We start from the raw sequence: 25,673 nt of genomic DNA on the forward strand, positions 1-25,673 counted from the left end.
AGATTGGTCAAGAAAGGATAGTGACAGCAGGGGTCCAAAAGAATAGAGCTCTTTTCCCTGAATCCCTCCACCCTGAACTCGCACACCTGAGGGAGGAGGAGAAGAAATAAAGAGCAAATCCTACTCCTTCCAGACACCTCAAGGACCTCAGCCCATGGTCACGTCAGAGTTTGATTTCAGAAAGAATTGGGATGAATGTTAAAATGGATACAAGACTGAAGTTTTTAAGTTGGACTGAGCCGGACTTTTGAATCACTGCCAGGTTTGGGATCTGCCTATGGCATCATGAAGCATTAGGATAAAAGCTATTGATCAAATATCTAACAAGTGCCTCATACCGATCAAGGCACTGGGAATACAGTGGTGAATGAGAGGAGAAGGCAGACCAGCTAGGCACCTCAACAACAACACGGTGGTGAATTCCCTGGGTTTTCCTTTTGCCGCAGATATCCTGGACTTGGAGTTGGAGAAGCCAATGACCTGGAAACACCGATGGGCACTGGCCAAAAAAACCCCTCTCGAAACGCCTGCTCGAACCAAAGGGCCAGGAAAGGGCCAGTCTAGCATGACAGAAAGCTTTTAGACAATAATTGCTCTCCACCAGCCAAACACCATAGAAATGCAAATAAAAACCACAATGTAATTTCACCTCACACCTGTCAAAATGGCTATCATCACAGGACAAGAGATAATGTTGGCGAGGATGTGGAGAAAAGGGACCCTTGTGCATTGCTTGTGGGAATCTAAACTGCTGCAGCCACTATGGAAAACAGTATGGAGGTTCCTCAAAAAGTTAAAAATAGGCCTACTATATGATCCCATGATCCCACAATCCCACTCGTGGGAAAGAAAATGAAAGCAGAATCTTGAAGAGATGTCTCTACTCCCATGTTCATTGCAGCATTATTCACAATAGCCAAGATATGGAAACAACAAGTGTGTCTGTCTATAGATAAATGGATAAAGAAGACTGTATATAATATATATTATTCAGCCATGAAAAAGAAGATAATCCTGCCATTTGTGACAACATGAATGGACCTTGAGGGCATTATGCTAAGAGATAAATGTCAGAGAAAGACAAATACTGTATGATATCACTTATATGTGAAATTTTAAAAAGCTGAACTCATAGAAATAGAGAATGGAAAAGTGATTGCCAGTGGTCGGGGGGGTGGGAGAAATGGGGAGATGTCGGTCAAAGGGTACCAACTTCCAGTTATTAGATGAATAAGTTCTGGGGAATCTAATATACAGCATGGTGACTATAATTTACAATACTGTATTATATACTTGAAAGTTTCTAAGAGAGTAGATCTTAAATGTTCTCATCACAAGAAAGAGATGGAAATCATATGAGGTGATGGAGCTGTTAACTAACCCTACTGTGGTTATCATTTTGCAGTATATACGTGTATCAAATCATCAAGTTGCACACTTTAAACTTACACAAAAATTATATTTCAGTTACATGTCAATAAAGTTAGGAAATAATACCATTTATACTTGTACCAAAAATGAAATACTTAATATGTACAGGACTTATATGCAGAAAACTATACAATACTGATGAAAGGAATTAAAGAACATATAAACAAACAGAGAGACATACAATGTTCATGAACTGGAAGACTCAACACAATAAAGACGTCACTCCTCCCAAGTTGATAGACAGGTTTAATGCAATTCCTATCAAAATCCCAGCAAGACGTTTTGTAGATATAGATGAGATTATTCTAATATTTATAAGTCAAAGGAATTACAATATCTAAAGCAATTTTGAAAAAAAAGAATTAAGTGGGAAGAAGCAGCCTACCTGATTTCAAGCCTTGTTATTTAGCTATAGTAAGCAAGGCTGTGTGGTACTGGTGGGTAGAAGCATAGACACATAGTTGAGTGGGCCAGAAGAGAGAACCCAGAAATAGACCCACACAAATGTGCCCAACTGAGTTTTGACAAAGGTGCAAAAGCAATTCAATAGAGGAAAGATCAGCTTTTCAATAAATGGTGCTGGAACAATTTGACATCCATGGGACGAAAAAAAAAAAAAGAACTTCAATCTAAGCCTTATACCTTGTACAAAAATTAACTCAAAATGGACCAAGGACTTAAATACAAATTGTAAAGTATAAAACTTTCAGGGGAATTCCCTGGCAGTCCAGTGGTTAGGACCCTGTGCTTGCACTGCAGGGTGCACGGGTTCGATCCCTGGTCAGGGAACTAAGATCCCACATGCTGTGCAGCAAGGTCAAAAAACAAACAAACAAACAAAAAACAAAACAAAAAAAACTTTTAGAAAAAAATAAGAGAAAATTTCTGGGATCTATGGCAAAGAGTTCTTAGACTTGACATCAAAAGCATAATCCATAAAAGGAAAAAATGATGAACTGGTCTTCATCCAAATTAAAAGATTTTGCTTTGTGAAAGATCCTACTTAAAAAATGGAAAAAATGGGACTTCCCTGGTGACATAGTGGTTAAGACTCTGCGCTCCCAGTGCAGGGGGCCCGGGTTCAATCCCTGGTCAGGGAACTAGATCCCACACGCCGCAACTAAGAGTTTGCATACCACAATTAAGGAGCCCGCGTGCCGCAACTAAGATCCAGTGCAACCAAATAAATAAATAAAAATTTTTTTTAAATGGAAAAAAAAGCTAGAATGGGGGAGAAAGTATTTGCAAACCACTTTTCTGACAAAGGACTAGAATCTAGAATAAATAAAGAATTCTCGAAGCTCAATAGTAAAACAAACAAACAAACAAACAAAGAACTCAAGCAATCCAATTAGAGAATGGCAAAGACATGAAGAGACATTTCACTGGACAAAAGATATAGATGGCAAATAAGCACGTGAAAGATGTTCAATTTCATTAGCCATTAGGGAAATGCAAAGTAAAACCACAATAAGATGTCACCACACACCTATCAGAATGGGTAAAGTGAAAAATAGTGACAGTTTCAAATTCTGGCAAGGATGCAGAACAACTAGATCACTCATACTCTGCTGATGGGAATGCAAAATGGTACAGCCAATCGGGAAAAGTTTAGCAGTTTCTTAAAAAACTGAATATGCAACTCCAATATAACCTAGCAATTACACTCCTGGCTTTTTTTTCCCCCAGAGAAACGAAGACTGACATTCACACAAAACCCCATATATTAACGTTTATAAAAACTTTATTGTAATGGCTAAAAACTGGAAATGACCAAATGTTTTTCAATGGCCCTCATATTTTACTGATTGAAATATAAACTATTTCAGTCCTGATGGAGGGCTGAAATTTTGGCATTATCAACTAAAATTTAAAAAAGAATATATTCTTTTACCAAGTGATTCCACTCCTAAGAGCTGATTTTAAACCTCAATTCACATAAGTGTGAAATAACAAATACACGAGCTTATTCACTGCAATGAGGTCATGGCAAATGTTTGGAAACCTGCCAAATGTCATTAATAAGGTCCTGGGTAAATAAATCATGGTACATCCATTCATTGGAAAACTATGCAAGTATTACAAATGAGGAAGCTGTACAGATATAGAAAGTAGTGTAAACTGGAAAAAAAAGCATGGAATAGAACAGAGTGTATATTATCTTACCATTTGCTTAAAAAAGAAGGAATGTGAATTTATACTTGTCTTTTGCTTATATATGCTCAAGAAAGACTCATTTAAAAATACAAACAGTGATTATCTATTGCGGGTGGCATTGGTAGAAAAGTATACCGTTTTATAATTTCTTATTTTGAGCCATGTGAATGTATTATCTATTAAAAATTAAAATTAAAACAAAATGTGGGCGACTAATTCCAAATTTTAAAAAACATCCAGAGGGCCACGCTCAACACAGTTTGGAAGACGATCCAGCCCAAGGCCACCTGTTTGTGACCTATGCCTTAAATATTGGCTTATTTGTAGCATCTTTGTCCTTAACTACAAATACGTCTTTGCTATTCTCATGAGGCCTGCAGATCATTCTCAGCAAACAGAAATTTTAGATAGAAACACAGGTGTTCTCCAGGAAATATCTGGAAACTTCTTTTTAAGCAAACAGGTGTCCATGGGGTCAGCTTGTTTTTCATCCACATGGAAGAGGCCTGTATTTTTTTCCTTTCTGTTGGCTTCAAAGGGCAAACAGATAGAAACACTAGCTAAGTGATCACAATTTGTCATGTTAAAAAATTATGCTGCCTTATCCTAATTTGATTGCCTATAATAAAACGCATATAGGGCTTCCTTGGTGGCGCAGTGGTTGAGAATCTGCCTGCCAATGCAGGGGACACGGGTTCGAGCCCTGGTCTGGGAAGATCCCACATGCCGCGGAGCGACTAGGCCCGTGAGCCACAACTACTGAGCCTGAGCCTGCGCGTCTGGAGACTGTGCTCCGCAACAAGAGAGGCCGCGACAGTGAGAGGCCCGCGCACCGCGATGAAGAGTGGCCCCCGCTTGCCGCAACTAGAGAAAGCCCTCGCACAGAAACGAAGACCCAACACAGCCAAAAAAAACAAAAAAACAAACAAAAAAAACGCATATAGAACTTCTGGCACCTTCCTTCCACTGTAAATTGTCAACTGGCTTTCGTCTTTCTCTAAGCAAGGTCTGCATTGTCCAAGTGAAAATACAAGTGAAGGCAGGATGATCAAGGCTGAAAAAAGCCTTGTCTGGAACTATTTGTGATGAATGTCTACCTCATCTAGATGTCCCCACCGATTGTGCATACTGGTTTCATTTTGAATCTTTGTACCAAGAAATCAGTGTCGAACAGGCAGTTTAACACAGGAAAATTTGTCTAAAAAATGTTGACTGGTACAGAAACCCATTACTCTTGTCCATCTGTTGGAAATTCGAGCCACGTGCTGTCTGGGATTAAAGGGAGGAGCTGTGTTTCCTCTCCCACTTGGCTGCCCCAGCGGCACAAAGGGCATCATTCGCTCAGCAACGATGCTCTCCAGACAAACATCATGTCTTTACTTTTTTTCTTCTGGGAGCACATCACCTGCATACACCCATTGTCAGATTGGGGATGAAAAATGGGATTTGGTTAATTCTTAAAGATAAAAATTTATCCTCCAATTTTCATAGAAGGGGAAGCAAATGACTTAAACAAGCAGGAAGGAACTCTAAGAACAAAGTCTACCAATAATATTTAACAGAACGTCAACATTTCCGAAGCAGTTGGGATTTTTCTTTTTTAAACTTTGTTTTACTACAAAGCCCAAAACCACCGAAGGAGGGTCTACCCCTGTAGCTAATTTTGTATTTTTATTTTTTCCCACTATACCTTCCCAATTCACATCAACGGATAAAAATGCACTGACATCTTTTACGCCCATGGCAAAAATAAGGAAAGAACTCAAGTAGCACAACCTTAAGGAATGCCAATTACGAAAGGACTTTGAAAACTGCCATCCACAACAAAATTTCTCTTTCCAAAATACACATTAGCTATACGTGTTAAAAATCAGTGTTATTTCTGAGCAAGAAATTGCCACACAAGCTCTGGATTGCACAGTTCCGGAATTACTGTGAGTGAAAATAACCTCCTGTTAAACCGCTTGTTACTACTGCAGTTTCTAATACAATTCAGGATGCTGCAAGCTTCATAGCGCTATCTAGTGGAGGAATCAGGAAATTACCTAGATTGTAGTATTTTCCTTATACTTAGGCAGTACTCAGTACTTGCTCTATTTCTAAAAAAGAGAAAATCTAGATGAGCAAAGAGTAAAAATATAACATGCACCCATTATCCCATTACAGAAAATAACTACTACTAACAATCTGCAATTTTTCTTTCCACACCCCTCTTTGGGTGGAAGGATGAATATGTGTGGGCAGGCAAGGCAAAATGATTTTTACCCAAAAGTGACCTTTCTGTATATACTATTTTGAAAGCTGCTTTTTTCTTTCTTTCTTTCTTTTTTTTTTTTCGGCCGCACCACGTGGCATGTGGAACTTCCCCAACCAGGGATGGAACCCACACCCTCTGCAGTGGAAGCACAGAGTCTTAACCACTGGACCACCATGGAAGTCCAGAACCTGCTTTTCTTATTTAACATTATGTTATAACCGTCTTCACATGTCAATACTTCTATTTCTATGTCATCTTTGTTATGATGTCCAATGTAAGGGTGTACCAGAATCAGTACAAAAACCCTGCAATCAGATCTTTTAGATCTTCCCAACTTTTCTCTTACAGAAAATGCCAGACTTAAAAAAAAAAAGCTTGTGGATAAAATGTTGCCCATTTTCTCAATAAATTCCTAGATGTCAAATTGCCTTTTCTAACTTCTTAAGACTTTAAAATTGTGTACTGCCAAAGTGCCAGGGTTGAAATAAACTTCCTAGTGATCCAGGTAGTTGAGAAATTATCAGACACTTCAGAGGGCAATAAAAAGAACATAAAAGTATTGAAACGTGAAATCTAGATTTTCATTGTCTTCTGGCATGTTTTCTAATTGGGGAATCTGCATGACACAGATCTAAAAATGCTCCACTTACCTATTTTTCCCTTCTCTTTTTGGGAGGAGAGAGTGGCAACTGTTCATTTTAGCTGCTTATACTAATTGAATCAAGCAAGGTTGGACCAATTATCCAGTATGATGCTCTTTATTATAAATCATAATCACCACCTGTTTTAATACTCTGTAGACATAACCTCAGGATGTTAAAAACTCATATTCTATCTTGGTGGCAGAAGTGTAACATAGCACCTTGACATGGTAGAGCCTCATTAGCCCATGATATTGACGGATGCAGAGATGTTCTAGTTAAAAGATTAAATAAACCAGTTGTTCATTGTAGTGATAGGTGGAGAGTGGAAAGAAATCTATCAGAGAAAGCAATTCATACTTTCTTCCTATAAATAAGGGTTTTCCATTTTCTGTCTCAGTAACTCCTCTGCTTGAGGGGTAAGTGAATTTGTCAATTTGATTTCCAATGGCAAGTGAAATGTGGGTCGAGGATTAAGCAATACAGTGTTCTTTCCTTGCTTCTGTTTTTGGCAACAGTAATTACTTTGGGGATATTCCTAAGAACACATGAGTTGGCACACTCTTTTTTTTTTTTTTTAATTTATTTATTTTTGGTTGCATTGGGTCTTTGTTGCTGCGTGGTGTGCGGGCTTCTCACTGCTGTGGCTTCTAGTTGTGGCACACGGGCTCAGTAGTTGTGGTGCACAGGCCTAGTTGCTCCACGGCATGTGGGATCCTCCCGGACCAGGGCTCGAACCCGTGTCCCCTGCATTGGCAGGCGGATTCTTAACCACTGCGCCACCAGGGAAGCCCTGGCACACTCTTAAATACAGTCCATTATGTATGATATAAAATTGAAAAATACATTTACTGTGGGCAAAGGGTGGGTGGAGAGTGATTTCCAGTTCACATCAGGCAAAAAAAGAATCTGTGGCAGATTCTTCTGTTCTATGATCAGCTCCAACATGTGCAACCTCCAGACTGATAATTTACATTTATTAGAGAAAAAAATATCCAACATCAAAAAAACCACTTCAAAATACAAAAGCAAATAACCCATAGCCTAGAACGAGTTTGTCATCTGTTTAACAAACACTTCCCAGTAGTGAGAAAACTGTTTTGAATGCTGCCAAAATTAGGTTGCAGATTTTCTAAGAATGGTTTGGCCTTATACAGAAAAAAGAAAAGTCATATCCTTTTTCCTGAATTTTTACATTAGACCAAATCCTTCCTGACCCTACCCCCTGCCCAATCCTGATTATCAGCCCCCTCTCTTCTCTGCTTTCTCAAAACTCTGTTTATTTCATTTGTAACCCTTTTAAAACACTGGAACTCTTTGTGTCTTTATTTTCCTGTTTATTGTTGGTCTTTCCATTAGAATGAAAGCTCCCATGAGGTACATCATTCTATCCATCCTAAAATCATTCCTGGCCCAAAGAAAGCACTCAGATGTTTGTTGAATGAATAAATGAAAGTATCAATGCCTCCCATTTACTGTTCAACACCTGCCGACAAACTGACTCTTGGGCTGGATTTATAGTTTATTAGCCAGATGATCACCTAAATTGCTTCAAATTGCCTTATGCCTTGTGCTATGAAGGATGCAAAGTGGTCTCTGATTGAATTACTCTCAACTCTACCACAAGAAAATAACAGTGCAAGTGTTACAGTGAAGGACAACTCACACGCTGTACTATTGGGAACCAGTAGGGAGGGGTGGGGACTTGGGTGAACTGGGGAGTGAATGCCCCATCTCGAGGGGCAGTCACAACTGACATCCCACCTGGGAATATAGGATGAAACTTCCCATTTTTCAGAAATTTCTGAAATACGGCATTCTATTGAAATCTCATAATTTAAAACTATTGTCAACTTTGTCAATTTCCGAATGTTATCAATTAATTAAAATATTATTTAAGACACTGTGTAGGTCAAATAAAACCCATCTGTGGCATGATGCATCCTACAAGAGGCCATTTTCCAACTTTGGTCTACATGCCTAGCTCAGCATTTCCTAGAAGAACTATTCCTTGGAAGATACAACTGTTCTATGGATAATTAAGTCTGAGAAGCAGTTAAAGTGAAGCAGGTGTGCTTGCTGCAGGACTTTTCAGAGGCTTTAGCAGGCTGACATCCACTGTGAATCTTCAGGAGAGTATAAAGCAAGTACTATTTTCCGAAACTATTTGACGGTGGCCACCCCATTTCTAGGCTGATCTCACTGGACTGATGAGTCCACAGAATGTCAGTTTGGGAAATACTAGCTTCAGGAGTTTTAAAAAGATATGTTTCCAAAGGTTCTAAACGTTCCCTCTTTTTAAACTCATAGGCACAGTGACTAAGCCTGTAGGTGACAAATTCCAGCTCTGCCGCTTTCTAGCCACTTTATCTTATGCAAGTTACTTCACTTCTCTGTGAGTTAGTAAATGCTCAATAAATCAGGACTGTTATTATAACCTTGGAAGGAGAGAATCAGACTGGATAATGCCAAAGGGAAAGTAAACTCAAAATATATTTTGCAAATTCACTGCAAAACACAATTCACTTGATATTCAACCGTGATGATTAACACCATAACATGTTAAAGGCTGAATGAAAAATACTAAATAAATAGTAGAGATTCATGATTCTACATAGTTTATCTATGTGAAAACATCTATAGTGTACATATATTTTGAAATCATTTTTATTTAAAGTTGTGTTAGGCAGAGGTGATACTGAGATTGCAATAATATATTCTAACATTCTTTGAAAAATTGTAATGTGATGCGTATGTACCACCTTCATCCTTGTCAAGTTCATCTAACGAACATTACCGCCTGCCAGGGTGTGCCAGGCAGGGTGCACTGGGGAAACCCAGTTGCATAAGAAACAGTGACAGCCCTCAAGATCACTGTCTCCCTATGTGAAAAGGGTGATGGTGGTAGAAAAGAGTTTTTCAAACTTCAGATTGTGACTACGGGTGGATGGGAACATAATTTAATGGATCAAAATCAGCATTAAAACCATCAAATGAAATAGACTGGAAAGAATAGAAAATACCAGCCTGTGTTACGTGCTGTAAGAATTCTACTATTTGGTGAATTCTTTGTTTCATGTACATGCATATGTATCAGGTCAAGATGTAAAATCTATTTCTTACTGTGGATCATAGTCAAGTTAAAGAGCTATTTATTTAAATAAATTACCATAGGGGGATACTGTAGTAGCCTTTAGCAGCTCCATCCACTTAATGTTTCTCTCACATAAAGTTGGATAGAAAATAATATATCTGGTTTCTACCTGTGACATATCTTCTTTGCTGGCAGAGCCTGCTTTCTACTGAAGAAACTTTCCAACCCCCCCATTATACCTCCACCCAGACATGTGACTTGGTTTCACCAATGAGTAAATTTTAGGAAACTCCTATTTCGTTTGATAGGACATTATGACTCTATACACTGCTTGGAACTATGGCAACCTTCTTAAAACCACAAAGCCAATATTTTACAATAACTATAAATGGAGTATAACCTTTAAAAATTGTGAATCACTATCTTGTACACCCGAAACTTATATAATATTGTACATCAACTATACCACAAAAAAAAAAGAAAGAAAGAAGACGAAAAACCACAAGGGATCAAGCCTGTGAACCAAGCCAATACACAGAGGGCACTGAGACTGATGCATCCTGGGGCTGTGAAGATGCTGAACCAGACTAAACACCCCACTTCTCGAATTCTTATTATGTACAAGAAATAGTACATTTCCCTCATTAACGAAGCCACTATTGAGTTTTTTTTTTCTTTACTTGCAACCAAAGGTACCTTAGATGATGTACTATCCAAACTCCATCATACTGGAAGACCATTTGCTCTATTTCATTATTCTTTATTTCTAAGTTTCTGACAATTTAGAAAATACACTATTTCATTTAGCATCATTACTACTGACTGCCCATGTCATCTTTTGTCCTTGCAATAGCGTCTAGGGCAGGCAGTACCTTCCTCTTGTGAATGAAAACACAAGGTTTTGAAATGAGTGAGTTTAACAGGCTTTGGTCACTGCCGGATCTTGATTCCAGTTCTGCCACTAATTTAACTGTGTGGCCTTGAGCCAGTAACTTAACTTCTCTGAGCCCCGGCTTCCTCATTTGTTAAATGGCAATAAAAATATCTACCTTGTGTTGTTATAAGAATCAAAGCCATTAAGGTGTGACAAAGGCTTACTACACGGCCGAGGAATAACCAATTATTAAAAACTGGGGCAATTGTTATTATTTGACTCTACCACACGTCTAGTAAGTGGTAGAATCTGAACTCATTCCTGTGTCAATCAGGCCCCTAACACTTGCACCTCTGCTACAGTAAACGTTTCACATCAAATGTTTCTTAGTGCTAATTTATAAAGTTCATAAAAATTATAGTGTTATAGCTGAAAACCTTGCCTACTCCATACCTTGTATAGTTTAAGACAGGTTTTCCCTCTTTACTGACAAACACTTTTGGGTGGATAGTTCTCGTTACCTGTTGAAATGTCATGGCCTTCTGGCCAGAGGTAAACAGGATGAAATAAAAAACACACCTTGTAATTCACTTGGCCTTCAAATGCTGGAATGAGGGGATTTTTTTCTTTTTGATCTGAGATTAACTTGATATTTCCAATACTGCATGTACTAAAATTTTTGAAAAGCACTTCCTCACATCATTATTCAATTTTTCATAGTTGCAACGTTATTGCAGTTTCAAATAATTGGTAAAAACATAATATTGAGCATGAGAAGTATGGGCTTTGGAGACGGACAATTCTTTTTTAGCTGTGTAACTTGGAGTGAGTGACTTGGTTTCTCTAAAGCTTTGATTTCTTCATCCGTAAAATGGTAAAGATACAAAAATTCCCTTGAAGTTTTGATCTTTCAGTGAGATGATTCCTTCAAAGTGATTTTATCACAGAATTTCACTTAACATATAGAATACCAAAAAAAAAAAACCCAAAAAACTAGAGGGATTCATGTCATCAGAAACCAGCCAGGAGTGGGGACATCTGGTCAGCTTCATGGAGAACTTGGCACTTGAAGGTGAAGTAGATTTCTGATAAACAGAGAGAGAAGGAGATACAGGCAGAGAAAATCCTGGGGAGTAGATGGCATCTGCACAGGTCATATGTTGGCCATTCTGACCAGATAAATTTAGGGCAATAGGGGAAAATACAGTTAGAAAAACAGACAAAGGAAAGCTGGTAGAGACCCTTGAATGTCAGACAAAGAAACTGGAGCTTGCGGGTATGGGCATTTAAATTCTATTATTTCTAAAAATAATTTTACAACTCCTGCATCTTTTTTTTAACCCAAATTAGGACTTATGCCTTTGGTTATGTAGCTTTCAAATTCGATTCAATTGTGCTATCTCTGCAGATTTTGGTTGAAGACTATGGAAGGGAAGGGTAAAAAGACTAAAATGTGAAGTAAGGGGGAGAAAAACCGTGATACTGATAATATTTCTCAAAATGCAATAGCTCTGTGTTAAGTACTTTACATGACTTATTTAATTTTCACAAGTGTGAATAATGTGAAAATGTGCTTGATATTATTATTATCCCCATTTTACAGATGAAGAAACTGAGGCTCAGAGTGGTTAAGTAACTTGCCCAAGGTCACACAGCCAGTAGGTGACAGACACAGAGTTGAAACCTAGGCTACTTGACTGCAATGTTTATGTTCTAATTCACTCCTTTATACCATGTAGAAAAGGACTGTAGAGATCTTGATTCTTTCATTCCAGTTCTACCACTAAAGAGCAGTGGTAGGATGGAGTTGCCAGTAACTGAGATGAGAAGCCTGTGGATTAAACAAGTGGGTATGTTGTCGGTGGTGGTGGTGTTGAGTGTGAATGAAGAGTTCAGTTTTGGACCTATTGAGGTCCAGATGTCCAGCGAACATTCAAATAGCGGTGTAGAAATCCAAATAGACAGGTAGCAGAGGCAGCTAGATACCCAAGTCTGGACTTCAGGGGTAGATCTAGGCTAGAGACATCAATCTGGGACGTGTCAGCAGATGGCTATATTTAACCCTTGGGACTGGAGGAGATCTGCAAGGAAGGAAGTGTAGTTAAAGACGAAGACATCCAAGAACTGAACGCTGGGGACTCCGACGTTTAGAGGGTAAGACTCAGCACGAGAGATTAAGGAAGAGCAGCCAGGGAGGTGGGGAACCTGCAAACCAAGTGAGGATGCTGCTTCAAGAAGGAAGGGATGGTGGGCTGTGTCAGATGTGACCCACAAATAGGGCAGGATAAGGATGGAGACGTACTCAGTTTGGCAGCTGAGGTGAGGGGTGGGGGGAGGTGTGACATCGTGGCAGCTTTGACAGGAGCAGATTTTATGGAGGACAAAGGCTGAATGGAGTGTGTTCAAGAGAGAAAAGAAGAGGAGGAAGCAAAACACTGGGTACCTCTCTAAAAATCCGTAGCCTGAATGAATTTGAGGATCAATGCACTTATCACAACCTCCCTTAAAAATGTGTGTCTCGGGACTTCCCTAGTGGCGCAGTGGTTAAGAATCCGCCTGCCAATGCAGGGCACACGGGTTTGAGCCCTGGTCCGGGAAGATCCCACATGCCGCGGAGCAGCTAAGCCCATGCGCCACAACTACTGAGCCTGCACTCTAGAGCCTGCGAGCCACAACTACTGAGCCCGTGAGCCACAACTACTGAAGCCCGCGCACCTAGAGCCCATGCTCCGCAACAAGAGAAGCCACCGCAATGAGAAGCCCGCGCAGCGCAACGAAGAGTAGCCCCCGCTTGCTGCAACTAGAGAAAGCCCGCGCACAGCAACGAAGACCCAATGCAGCCAAAAATAAAATAAACAAATAAATTAATTTTAAAAAACAGTGAATTGAAAACAGGCAAATACCATCCGATTTAAAAAAAAATAGTGTGTCTCTTACTAGATTATATGATCTTTGAAGGTCTAGGACCATAATTTATCTTTTAAGTGCCTTGCACAAGGTTGGTGTTTAAATAACACAGAATTTAATTAAACTTTTAAAAGAAGGGATATTCTTGTTTAAATCTTCTGAATCTGTGCTTGGCAACACTTAAAGCACCCCTACTCCCAACACAAAGACACTTCTGGAATTACCAGTGACAACAGAAATTTAGTGTTGTTGTTGTTTTTTTAACCACTAAAGATCAGGTTTTCATGATGTGATCAATTTTGAGAGGGCTGAATCTCTTAAATGTGTATCTTATAGTTCTGGTTCAATTGTTGGGGTGAGAGAAAAATTACAAAAAACCCCACCTCATCCCTGCCAACACATTGGTTTGTGTGAATCACAGCTCAGTGAAACCTTTCAGGCATATAATTTATCTTTTCTTTGGCCTATGTAGTAAATGCTTCATTTGTTCATGAATTCTGGCCTTGTTTTAATTATGCTATGCTCTGAATGTAGTTTTATAAGGCACAAAAATAAGATTGTCGTTCTGAAAACACAGATTTGTGTGTTTCCCCCAGAATGAAATGGTGGCATCTTTCTCCCAATTCACGGCTCTGTGGGTTTGTGGTTGGAATTCCAATCCAGTAAGAGACACACAGTGAAACCGGGTTGGGGTGTGGGGGGGAGGATTGAGTGGGTGGGAGAGGAGAGACAGCTGACACTGCTGAGCCCAAGGCATAATTTACCCTAAGAATTCTGAATCGATACATTGACGCCACTTATGCATAGTATGCTACTCCCACCAAGAAAGCCATTGGTTGAGAAGTTTTATTCCTGTTACTTTCTGAGGGCTGGACTCTTTCATTACACTTCCAGGACAATTGATTTTTCCCCCAAATACAGACTGTGCAGCCAGGGATCAGAACAGAAATCTTAACAATCAGAAGGCTGTTTTGCCGTTGTTGCTGTTAAAAACCTTTGCAGATATATGTATTTGAATATCCACAAGTTTACAGACTGGAGGAGAAATGAGTGGCTATTTCATAACTTTTCCATGTTTTATAAGCACGTAGGGCAGAGTGAACACTCCATATTTCAAATTCCAATGATACAACCAACCAAAAATGGAAACCTGTAGTGGAACAAACACATGCAAATTTCATGGGTGAATCTAGGGAAACAAATTCAGTTACTCCAAGAGGAAGATAAGTGACAATTTTTAGATTTTCTGAGAGGTTACTAACTATAACTTCAAAATATTGCCCACAGGCTTGACTATATTAAATACCTGCCATGTTCCCAACACAGACCCTATCTTGTGAATCAAATCTCATTTTGGAGCTCATACCACTCTGGTTGAGGTGCTGTCCCAAAGAGCATTCAATTAAAAAAAAAAACTGAGTTGATAAAGCACAATTCTAAAACTTTCTGCCCTCTTCGTAGCATAGGAATGGATTGATCACATTAAGTTTTTAAGGTTAAATACTTTCAAGGGTCGGTTATCAGAGGCTGAACTGGTTTACTTAATTAGGATGGGGATTTGGATGCATTACAGACACCTATCCCAAGACGGGTAAAGCTCAGTCCTTCATTCTCTTTCCATAAATAACTCAGTCTTTTCCTAACTCAAGCCATGGGCTGGCTTTGGATGCCCATGGAAATGAAACATGTGACTGTTCAAAAACTCAGAATGGCCTTAGTAGCCCATGACCAATAACAAGAAGGCAACAAGAGTTTCCCCACTCAAAGTAAAGTAGTAAATAGCTTCTCAAATATTCATGAATATTGATGACCAGTTTATAGCCCCGAGACAAGGACCTTTCGGGCTCCAGGTTTATACATTTGATGGAAGGTTCCCTGGGCCAGGTAGGCTAATTCTCCTTGTGTCTGGACATCCTCTCCAACACTTGGCCTTCCCCACCAGAGCACTGGGCACCTTGCATTGTAACTGTGAGTTTTTCGTACCTCTTCTCTCGCTAGACCAAAAACTCCCTGAGGACCGGCACCCTGTCCTGTCCACCACTGTGGACGTGCCTCACCTGTGCCTGGCAGTGTCACCCTCAGTAAAGATTTGATGCCAGCATACATTTGAAGGCTCACTTTGAATTAAACAGAAAGCTATTCAATTGCCTCCTGAACTGCTGCATTTGGGGAAGGGGGCATTTAAAGGGCAATTTTTCTAACTTTTGAAAGAAAATATAAGAATCAGTTCTTAGAGTAAAAATTTACAGAAATGACAAGAATGCTGATAGCATGAGCCTAAACATATGAGCCTTATCTGTTCCTCAATTCTAACAGTCCAGAATTTTCAGTTGGTGTCTAATATTTACAGTATAATTTTTGACACCATCCTGGATACATTAAAACCTCAGATTAATGTGATACTCATTTTCCTGAAGGAAAATAATATCTGGACAGTGCTTAGAACAGAGCCTGGCACATTGTAAAAGCTAAATAAATGACAGCCAGTGTTATCATTAGCAACTTGGCAGGGAAGCTGGTTGTCATTAAGACAAATATATTGACAGCCATGATACATAACCATATAATAAAAAACAACCCATTTAATTTTTTCCTGGGTCTAATCTCAAGTAGAGGCACTTTACTCCCAAATTTTGAAAAATACTGTTGTTTAAAAATCCATTAACTAAGGGAATAAGTGCCTTAAAATACAATGTATCTACTTTTATTTCCTTCTTCATTCAAGGAGTTCTTTTCTCAGTCCCCAATACCAACGAACTCTCAAGGTTAAAATCAAATGCTCTTTTTAAGATCAAAAGGACTTGCTTTTCTTTGCACAGGAAAGAAAGCAACCGGTTCAGATGCCTCCTTAAAAAAAAAAAAAAAAAAAAAAATCTCGTTTTTTACAAAGGTATTACTCCAGCTTGTTGAAAAATAATTTGTACATAAAAGAGTCTTTCCAGAGCTGTAAAAGCTCTTTCTTTAAATGCACACTTTAGTGCAAAAGATAGTTAAAGATCAGTCCAAGCTATTAAACGTAAGAAGTGAAATGCATTCCAACAAAAGCCCATAAACATTCTGTATATGAAACCAGCTACTGAGACGGGCAGGTATTTAAGTCTTTTAGGAACCGTTTTTATTCTGCTAATGCTCTTCCCTCCAGACGCCATTTGATCATAAATGCAACCTGTCCACCGCTGCCTTTGATAAATGGAGGGACAGATTCATCTGTATGTGACTCACCTCCTCTTTTCTTTTACATGAAACAGATGCCACAGCTGTTGTTGTTCTTCCAACAGATGTTTCTGCCCGCAGAAACACTGGCGAGCACCGCGCTGCAACGTGCTGTTGGTTCTAGAGGGATCCACGGCTTGATACCCTGTCAGGACCCCTCGGTGATAGCACAGCAACACACGTGCAATCGTCTTGCCCCACAAGTGCCCCCCGAGCCTGCATTAAGAACAAAACGGACTGTCTTACCCTCTCTGCAGGGACATCGTCCGACTGCGTGGAGAATCCAGGAGTTTCGGCGGCGGGGTGGTGACGCTCTGCACGCCCGGCTTCCTGTTGACGGTCCACGAGGACCTCGTCCCGTCCCTTGTCCAGTTTGAAGAGTCTGTCAAAGAAGCTGGAGTCCTTGGGCTTGGAGGGGGCTGCCCCCCCGGACTCAGATAGACGAGACTCTGGTCCCCAAGTGGCAGAGAGGCCCTCGGCTTGGGCCGGGGTCTGCACGGGGGTTTTATCTGGGTCGCACCCCAGTGCAGCTGCCACCGGAAGTGCCATGGGCTCACTCGGGTCTTTGTTCCCTAGAGCTTTATCGGAGCTGACATCAAGCTTCACTGGTCCAGTGGATGAATCTGTGGCTTGGTCTCCGGTACGTCCTGGTACAGGCCGAGAGAGTGTCAAGAAAAAACGAGATTTAGCAGCTGGTGTCTGGGCTTTGGCCTCCTTCCCAAGATTCTCCCCGTTGGCATCCGCAATAGCGCTTATCTCCATTGTCTTGGGGGAAGAAGTGGCCACATTATCCTCCTGGACACTTGTTTCCAAATCGACTGTAAACACAAACAGAAACAGCGGTCATTCAGCCCAGCGAGGAAATTCAAGGATTGCTAATGGACTCCCACCGTCTCCTACACAGAGGCTGCGATGCGGTCTGGGACTCCGCTGTGCCTGGGTCCCTCTGCGGAGCAGAAGTCAGCCATCAAGGTGTCTTCTGACCCTGCTTTTCTCTGGAGAGAGGAACATATGATTGGGGAAGAGGAAAGCCAAGTTACCGGAAAGCACGCACCAGGTGCTGTGTTAGTGACACATTAATTATCTTCTTTATCTCCGCGGGAATCCTGTGAGAGGCAAATTATCATGCTTTCACCTGGGAGGCAGGACAGCACTTATGGGGTTAGGAGAACAAGTTTCCCAGCCTTGGGACTTATTGCCATTTGGGGCCGTATCATTCTTTGTTCCGGGGTCCACCTTGTGCCTTGCAGGGTGTACGGCAGCATCCCTGGCCTCTACCCACCAGATGCCCATAGCACCCCCTAGTGGTGACAACCAGAAATGTCTCCGGAAGTTGCCAAATGTCCCCTGGGGGCAAAACTCACATTCGAGAACCACTGAGCCAGACTGTCAATTTGAATCTGAGTTAACTTTTCTGTGCCTCAATTTTCTGGTAAAATGAGGCAAATAGTAGAACCTACACCCATAATTTTGTCATGAAGATTCCATGAGTTAATACTTTTAAAGCACATCGAACAGTGCCTGGAATATAGTAAATGCTCAATAAATGTTATGAACGTTAGTTATTGTCATTATTCATAAGCGAGAAAATGGACAGCCAGAGAGGTTGACCCACCTTCCCACAGCTGGCCAGCAAGCAGAATCTGGTTATGGGTAGAAATCTGACTCCAAAGTTCATGCTCTATCTTATATTCTAGAAAGTTTCCATTGTGAAGTCTGGAAGTTCAGATGTCTACACAGGAAAGCGGATTAGACCTTGGGTCACATGGAGGCAGAGTGTAGCGTTACCTGTGCAAGACTGTGGGTGCAGGTTCTGCCCCCTCCAGGGAGGGGCGCTGTTTCCAGAATCCACCTGTTTCTGTTTTGAACTCTGCATCGACCTAACAGAACTGCATCCTTTTCGAGGGCCCTTTTCTAAAGCAGTGCAATATTAAGGAAAAAAGATACACTACAAAATTGGAAATCACAGTTAAAGATCAAGATTCTCTACCGTTAAGCTGTGTGACCTTGGGCAAGTCACGAAAACTCTTTGAATTTTCTCATTTGTAAAATGGGGAAAATAGAAGCTCCCTTGCAGGGTTGTTCTAATGTTTAAAGGAGAAAACTCATGCAAAGGATCAAGAATCCTGCCTTTCCCATAGTAGCTGCCTAGTAACTGACAGATACTGTGACTGTGTAGTCTGTAGTCAACCACTTCTTTTTTTTTTTTTTTTAGAAATTCACGTTCTTTTATTTATTTATTTATTTATTTATTTATGACTGTGTTGAGTCTTCGTTTCTGTGCGAGGGCTTTCTCTAGTTGCGGCAAGTGGGGACCCCTCTTCATCGCGGTGCGCGGGCCTCTCACCATCGCGGCCTCTCTTGTTGCGGAGCACAGGCTCCAGACGCGCAAGCTCAGTAATTGTGGCTCACGGGCCCAGTTGCTCCGTGGCATGTGGGATCTTCCCAGACGAGGGCTCGAACCCGTGTCCCCTGCATTGGCAGGCAGATTCTCAACCACTGCGCCACCAGGGTAGCCCCCGACCACTTCTTAATATCTGTTTGCAGGAAGATAGAAAGAGAAAGAAGAGAACCGAGGCTTCTTTAGCTCTTCTCACATTGCTCGTAGGTAGTAAGAAATACACACATCCATTAGCAATTATTTTTGCCAAACTCTAGTATCTCACAGTGTCTAAAGTCAAGAACAAACAGTAAAGGAGAGAGAGAGGGAGGGAGGGAGGGAGAGAGGGAGGGAGGGAGGGAGGGAGGGAGGGAGAGAGGGAGAGAGGGAGAGAGGGCTCTGGATCCCTGTGCAGAGTGGTGGTCTCCTCTTTAAGCTTTGAGGAGCGGAGAAGAAATGGTACGGAAGACCAGTGACATGCACTAGGGGTTCCTCATAAACTCAGACCCTTTGTGAACACTGGATGTATCCTTTGGCTCTTCTTAACCGTTTTTCTTGTGGTCCTGGAATTCGTAATCGTGGTAACTGTTATACTCAGAAGGGAAGAGGGAGGGAGAGAGTGGGAATAAAGCAGTGATGGATGGATGTGTCAAGATGCCAAATAAGCAGCTCAGGCAGTTGAACTGTCAGAGTGAATGTAAATGAATTGTGGGGGTGCTCCATGCCAGGAGAAGAGGAGGCAGTCGACAGAAAAGGGAGAGACTAAGATTCAAAACAAGGAAGGGCTTTTCAAAATGCCAAGAACATCCACTGATCTCCTCTAGTCTTCCTTACGCTCTGGCGGGAAAACAAGGAGCTAGTGGTAAATAAGAGTGTTACAGTCCGAGAAAAAGTCTTTGAAAAAAATCTTCCTATGGACAGACTTCTAAAAAAGTGCCAATATATTGCTTCAATAAAGGATCCGTTCCTTACATCCAGGTATCTAAACTAGACTTCAATGCATGAAGAGTTACAGCAGATACAAACCATAACTCTTGATATCAGAGAATGGGTAAAGTGTTTTTGATAACTTGTAAGAACTAGGACCTCTTAGATGGGACAACCCATTTCCATGAAGCTCTGCCCCCCAAACTTGGGTGAGTGTATATCCAAGTCCATCATCTGGAGCTTCTATTTCCCTAGCTAAAATGCTCACCTCCTAGGTGGGCACATGACCTAAGCTAGACTAACAAAAATCAATCTTGCGATTTTTGCTGAACCTACTAGAACAGAGTTACAAATCTTTGTGCTTGGGTTGGCAAACCAGTAGGAGGTACATCTGGAGCTGGTGGCCTTGGCTGTCACCTTTCAGAGTGCTTGCCTGAGAACTAACATAGATGAAAGCAGAGCCAAGAGATCCATGGTAGCATTTGGACACCTGAATCCAGCTGTCCCTGAAGCTGGTTTACAATTACATAGCCATAGCCAGCAAGTCTTTTTTTTTTTTTTTTTTTCTTTTCCATTTATGCCAGTTCAAATTAAGTACATACTCAGTGACTTGGAGAGAATTTCAGGGAATTGGTCAGTACCTATTTCACCTGTTAATTAATAGCAATCAATCCTCTCCTTGACAAGTGGTCTCCGGGCTCTTCAAATATGTCTAGGAGGCATTTAATATGGGATGAAGGAGGGGAAAGAAAATGAAATGGGAGAAAGTGAGTTCTAAGAAGCTGGATAGAAACAAAAAAATACCCACCAACACTTTGTTTTCTCAGTAAAAGTGAAGGAAAAAAATCCACGTGGGCAAAGAGATTACAGTCATTTGAGACCTTAGATAAGCATTAAAAGACAAATAAATTATGTTCTGAAACATTAACTTACACACACACACACCAATCTGTGTGAATGAGTAGGAAGAAAATCCACTGGAGTTCCAGGTTTTATATTCTTGCAAAGATGGAGATAATTTACAAGCCTTCCTCACATTATTATGGAAAGAATAAAAAGTTCCTTCTAGATGACTGGAACTAAGCTTTCCGTTCCTATGAAAAATCTTGGGAGAAGCCCATCTGGAATCTGGTTTCAATAAAAAGTTTTCTCGTAAAGCAGACAAACAGATGACATACCAAAGAGATTTTACTTTCCATGAAAAAAATGTGTAAGAGTTTAAGGAAGATAAAAAGAAATCAAGTAAGAATGCAAATGGTAGCTTCCAAATATTTAGGAGAGTTGAAAATTTTGATCTCCTTAATGCAGAAAAGATATTTTGTAGTGTGTGTGTATGTGTGTGTTTTAAGAAAGTCTTTTTTTTTAAATTTATTTATTTTTTGGCTGCATTGGGTCTTTGCTGCTGCGTGCGGGCTTTCTCTAGTTGTGGCGAGCAGGGGCCACTCCTCGCTGTGGTGCGTGGGGTTCTCACTGTGGTGGCCTCTCTCGTTGCAGAGCACAGGCTCTAGGTGTGTGGGCTTCAGTAGTTGAAGCACGTGGGCTCCGTAGTTGTGGCTCGTGGGCTCTAGAGCGCAGGCTCAGTAGTTGCAGCGCACGGGCTTAGTTGCTCCACGGCATGTGGGATCTTCCCAGACCAGGGCTCGAACCCACGTCCCCTGCATTGGCAGGCGGATTCCTAACCACTGCACCACCAGGGAAGCCCTAAGAAAGTCATTTTATCTAGACGTGTGATGGAGATGAATGGCATCTTAGTGTAATTGTTAAATACTTAGATTGTGGATCAGAGGGACCTGGGTTTAACCTCTAAAATAGTAAATATGTGACCTGGACAAGTTACTTTATATCTCTACGCCTCAATTTTCTTATAAAATGGACAAGGAAATAAGTGTCTTCTTCAAAGGGTGACCGTGAGGATTAAATGAAATACTTCCTACACGGTACTTAACATGGGCGGGTACGTGTGGATATTTAATAAATATTAGTTGTTTTGTTATATTTATATATTATTACTACAATCACTACTTAATTTTCTAAATAGAAGTATAAGGAAAGGAATTATTCCAATGGTTTAACCTCTAAATTTGGGTGCTCTGGAAAGACTTTTAAAATAGTAATGATATGAATTCATTTATCTTCAGAAATCTAAGAACCTGGGCCAGAGAAGTTTCAAGAATGCTTTTTCCAAGCACCAAGTATTCTTAGTTAAAACAAACTGCTTCATCAGATTTCTATCACATATTTAAGACACACACACACATACACACACAAAGTTTGTGTTACACTATTCAGAACTTCTGAGTAAGGGCTATCTTTTGTTTTGTTTTTTTCATGTGCCAAAGCTACAATTTTCACTTGGTACAACTGTAAACACAATAGCTAATATTCATGGAATGTTTCCCAGGTTCCAGGCATTATAGTAAATGCTGTATGTAACAAGATACATTTTATTTATGTATTATAACAAATCTATGCTAGAGACCATCATCACTCCCATTTTACAGGTGTGGAAACTGCGGCTCTGACAATAAAGTCACTTTTCTAACATTATCCTGCTCACAAGTGGTGGAGTCAGGATTTGAACACATGTTTCCCTGATTTCAAAGCTCAAATTCCTAACAATGTATTGTAGTAGAAGCAAGAACAGAAGAGCAAGGGAGGAAAGATGAGTGGAACAAAGTGTGGGTAACAGAATCAGTGGATTTTCAAGAAAAAAAAAAAAAACAACTCTGCACAAGGGGGAATAAAAGCCTGTGCTTTCTCATATCTGGGCAACATTGGTGTATGATTTTTGTTTATTTGTTTTAAATAAAAATCAGATCATATCATTAATCTGCATAAAACTATCCAAAGAGGGCCTAATCACAATTAAAATCAAGTCCAAATACAACAGAGAAGAACAAACCTGACTCCATATTGGATCTATCCCTTTAGCTCTAACCCTTGTGCTCTGTTGCCTGTGCTTAGTCATGCTGGCTCTGCAACTTTGTATAAAAATTGTTGCCTAGAGCCTGAAATATACAGGAGAGCCCATTCTCAGATGGGCTCTGACCTTTAAAGGTATAATACTTTTCCTTTCATATAGAGATAGAAAGTTGCAGAACAGAAAATAACATTTGTCTTGGTGGAAGCTTATAGGAACATTATAACCAGACCTACATGGACAGCTGCAAGAACGAAGGATTCTGTCACCAAGAAGTCTGCAGCAACCAGCCACACCCCCTTTTAGTATAAAAGAAGCCTGAATTCTAACTCGGGGAACATGGTTCTTTGGGACACTAATCCACCATCTTCTTGGTCTACTGGCTTTCCGAATAAAGTCGCTATTCCTTGCCCCAATGCCTCATCTCTCAAATTATTGGTCTGTCATGCAGCACAAACTTGGACTCAGTAATACAAACTCTACGGTAGACCACACCCACCAGAACCTCAGATCATACTGTGTGCTTCCTCTCACCTCTCAGCTCACCAATTGTAGTCCCACCCGAGGCCCTTCGCACTACTTGTCCTTTCCACCTGGGAATGCTTCCCCTAAGATCTTCCATGGCTACCTCATTATCATTCAGGCCCCAGGTCAGGCCTTCCTAGACCACCCTCTCTAAAGTAACCCCTCCCGCTCACCCCCATTCACTCCACGGATTTTGCAGAGCATTCATTGGTCTCTGAAATGATCTCATTAATTCATCGTTTACTTGTTCCTTCCCCAGTAGAACATAAGCCCTGAATGGACAGACTTGGTCTGTTTTGATTACAGCTGCATCCCCAGTGCCCCCAGCAGTGCTTGGCATATAGTAGGATTAAGTCAGGGAACACGGTAAGGCAGGGAGAAGAGCCAGGGGCATAGCAGGTGCTCAGCAGCCATGATTTTAACGGCGGCAAAAATAGCAACCCAAGTAATGATGGTGGTGGCAGAGATGGAGTTCTTTTTTCTTAACTTTTATGTACATTTTTTTATTGAAGTATAGTTGATTTACATTATATTGGCCTCAGGTGTACAACATAATGATTCAATATTTTTATAGCTTATACTCCATTTAAAGTTATTACAAAACAATGGCTATATTTCCTTGTGCTGTACAATACATGCTTTTGTTTATATATTTTATACAAAGTAGTTTGTATCTCTTAATCCCTTACCCTTATGTTTCCCCTCCCTGCCACTTTCATTTTAAAATGGCTAAACTTATTTTAGACTTCTTTTAAGAATTCATTATCTAAACATTCCTAGTTCTTAAGGTTAAAGAGGAAAACAGAAACTGTCATCATAATTTTATTCACAAATGAAGTGTCCACTCACGATTCCCCACTCAGACATCCCTTCCTATGTGACACTGTCACAAGTGTCAATATGGTGGTCAGTCAGGATAAAAACTAAATAAAGAGGAAATACAATGCACACTAATTGTAAGGGAAATTGCAAATCTTGCAAAAGATGGAAGAGTTCATAGTCATATAAAGATCACACACATGGTTATTGTTGGATGAGGCTCTGGCAGAGTTAAAGTAGTTTGCCAAAGAAGAAGGAAAAATAGAAGGGAAAGTAGATGATGACACACTAAATTCTTCAAAAGAGAACTGTAGTTGAATATCAAAGGATTACAATAGGCCCTAGGGAAGACTGATGAAGACCTCAAAAAGTTTTGCAAAAATGACCCTTTTGCGGTCAGCCTGCAGGAGTCAAATGACACTTCAAACAACTGTGGCTTTCTGTGTTGTGTAAATGCATTTGTTGTTTTAAAGGTCTTGAAATAAGGATTCACGTGGCAGCTGCCTATGGCTTGGAGGGAGATGTTAGATTTGAAAACTTCACTGAATGATCAGATTTCACGCTCTCCATCTCAATATTAAAAAGCCAGGTTATCTTCTCCAAGGGATTCTAGCATAAATAAAAGAAAGGAATGGGTTTGGGGGGCAGGAGGGAAGAATTCTCAACTGTCAGCTGGATACAATGTGTCTAAACATTTGGTGATGAAAATGCTGGGTTCAAACATTACGTGGGCAGAAGGTAACTCACGCCACGCTCTCGGGAAAGCATCCTCTAAAGTCAGCAGTGACTGTTAGTCACTGTGGGGCAAGACTACACCAGTGACTTAGGATTTTTCCTCTCTTCTTTACTCACACATTTCCTATCATTCATAGGCCTGTAAAAGTCTGGAACATACAAAGATAATTTAACTGTAGAACCAGGCTTTGCTCCAACATGAGCAAATATTTCACTCAAAGACACATCAGATGTTTGATTTTTTCTCAGTTTGATAATAATACACATTTAACATGTGTTTACCTCCCATATGATTAATCTTTCAACCCTTTCCTTTCCCTGTCTCTACCCTCTACCCTCATTGCAGTATAATGAACATCTGCAACCCGGGGTGGCTTATCAAACTTTGTTCATGCTCAGACAAATACATACAAGCCTCCCAGATACACATACACATATCCTGGTTGGTTTTTATAAAAATAGGATTATGTTAGATTTGTTTGTTTGTTTGTTTTTTTAACATCTTTATGGGAGTATAATTGCTTTATAATGGTGTGTTAGTTTCTGCTTTATAACAAAGTGAATCAGCTATACATATACATATATCCCCATATCCCCTCCCTCTTGTGTCTCCCTCCCACCCTCCCTCTCCCACCCCTCTAGGTGGTCACAAAGCACCGAGCTGATCTCCCTGTGCCATGCGGCTGCTTCCCACTAGCTATCTATTTTACATTTGGTAGTGTATATATGTCCATGCCACTCTCTCACTTCGTCCCAGCTTACCCTTCCCCCTCCCCGTGTCCTCAAGTCCATT

At 40.5% G+C, this 25,673-nt stretch overlaps 1 protein-coding gene across 3 annotated transcripts in view; it reads right to left on the reverse strand.

Moving 5' to 3' along the window:
• BCAS1 (brain enriched myelin associated protein 1) overlaps nucleotides 1-25,673 on the reverse strand; it is a 114,895-nt gene that overhangs the window by 51,268 nt on the left and 37,954 nt on the right. For all 3 annotated transcript variants that reach the window (XM_007185279.2, XM_007185281.2, XM_007185280.2), the window contains exon 4: nucleotides 16,821-17,392. In XM_007185279.2, coding sequence (XP_007185341.2) covers nucleotides 16,821-17,392 — 572 coding nt within the window. The remainder of the gene's footprint in view (nucleotides 1-16,820; nucleotides 17,393-25,673) is intronic.

This window comes from Balaenoptera acutorostrata, chromosome 15 (genome assembly GCF_949987535.1).
Source record: "Balaenoptera acutorostrata chromosome 15, mBalAcu1.1, whole genome shotgun sequence".
In the NCBI taxonomy this organism is placed as follows: domain Eukaryota; kingdom Metazoa; phylum Chordata; class Mammalia; order Artiodactyla; family Balaenopteridae; genus Balaenoptera; species Balaenoptera acutorostrata.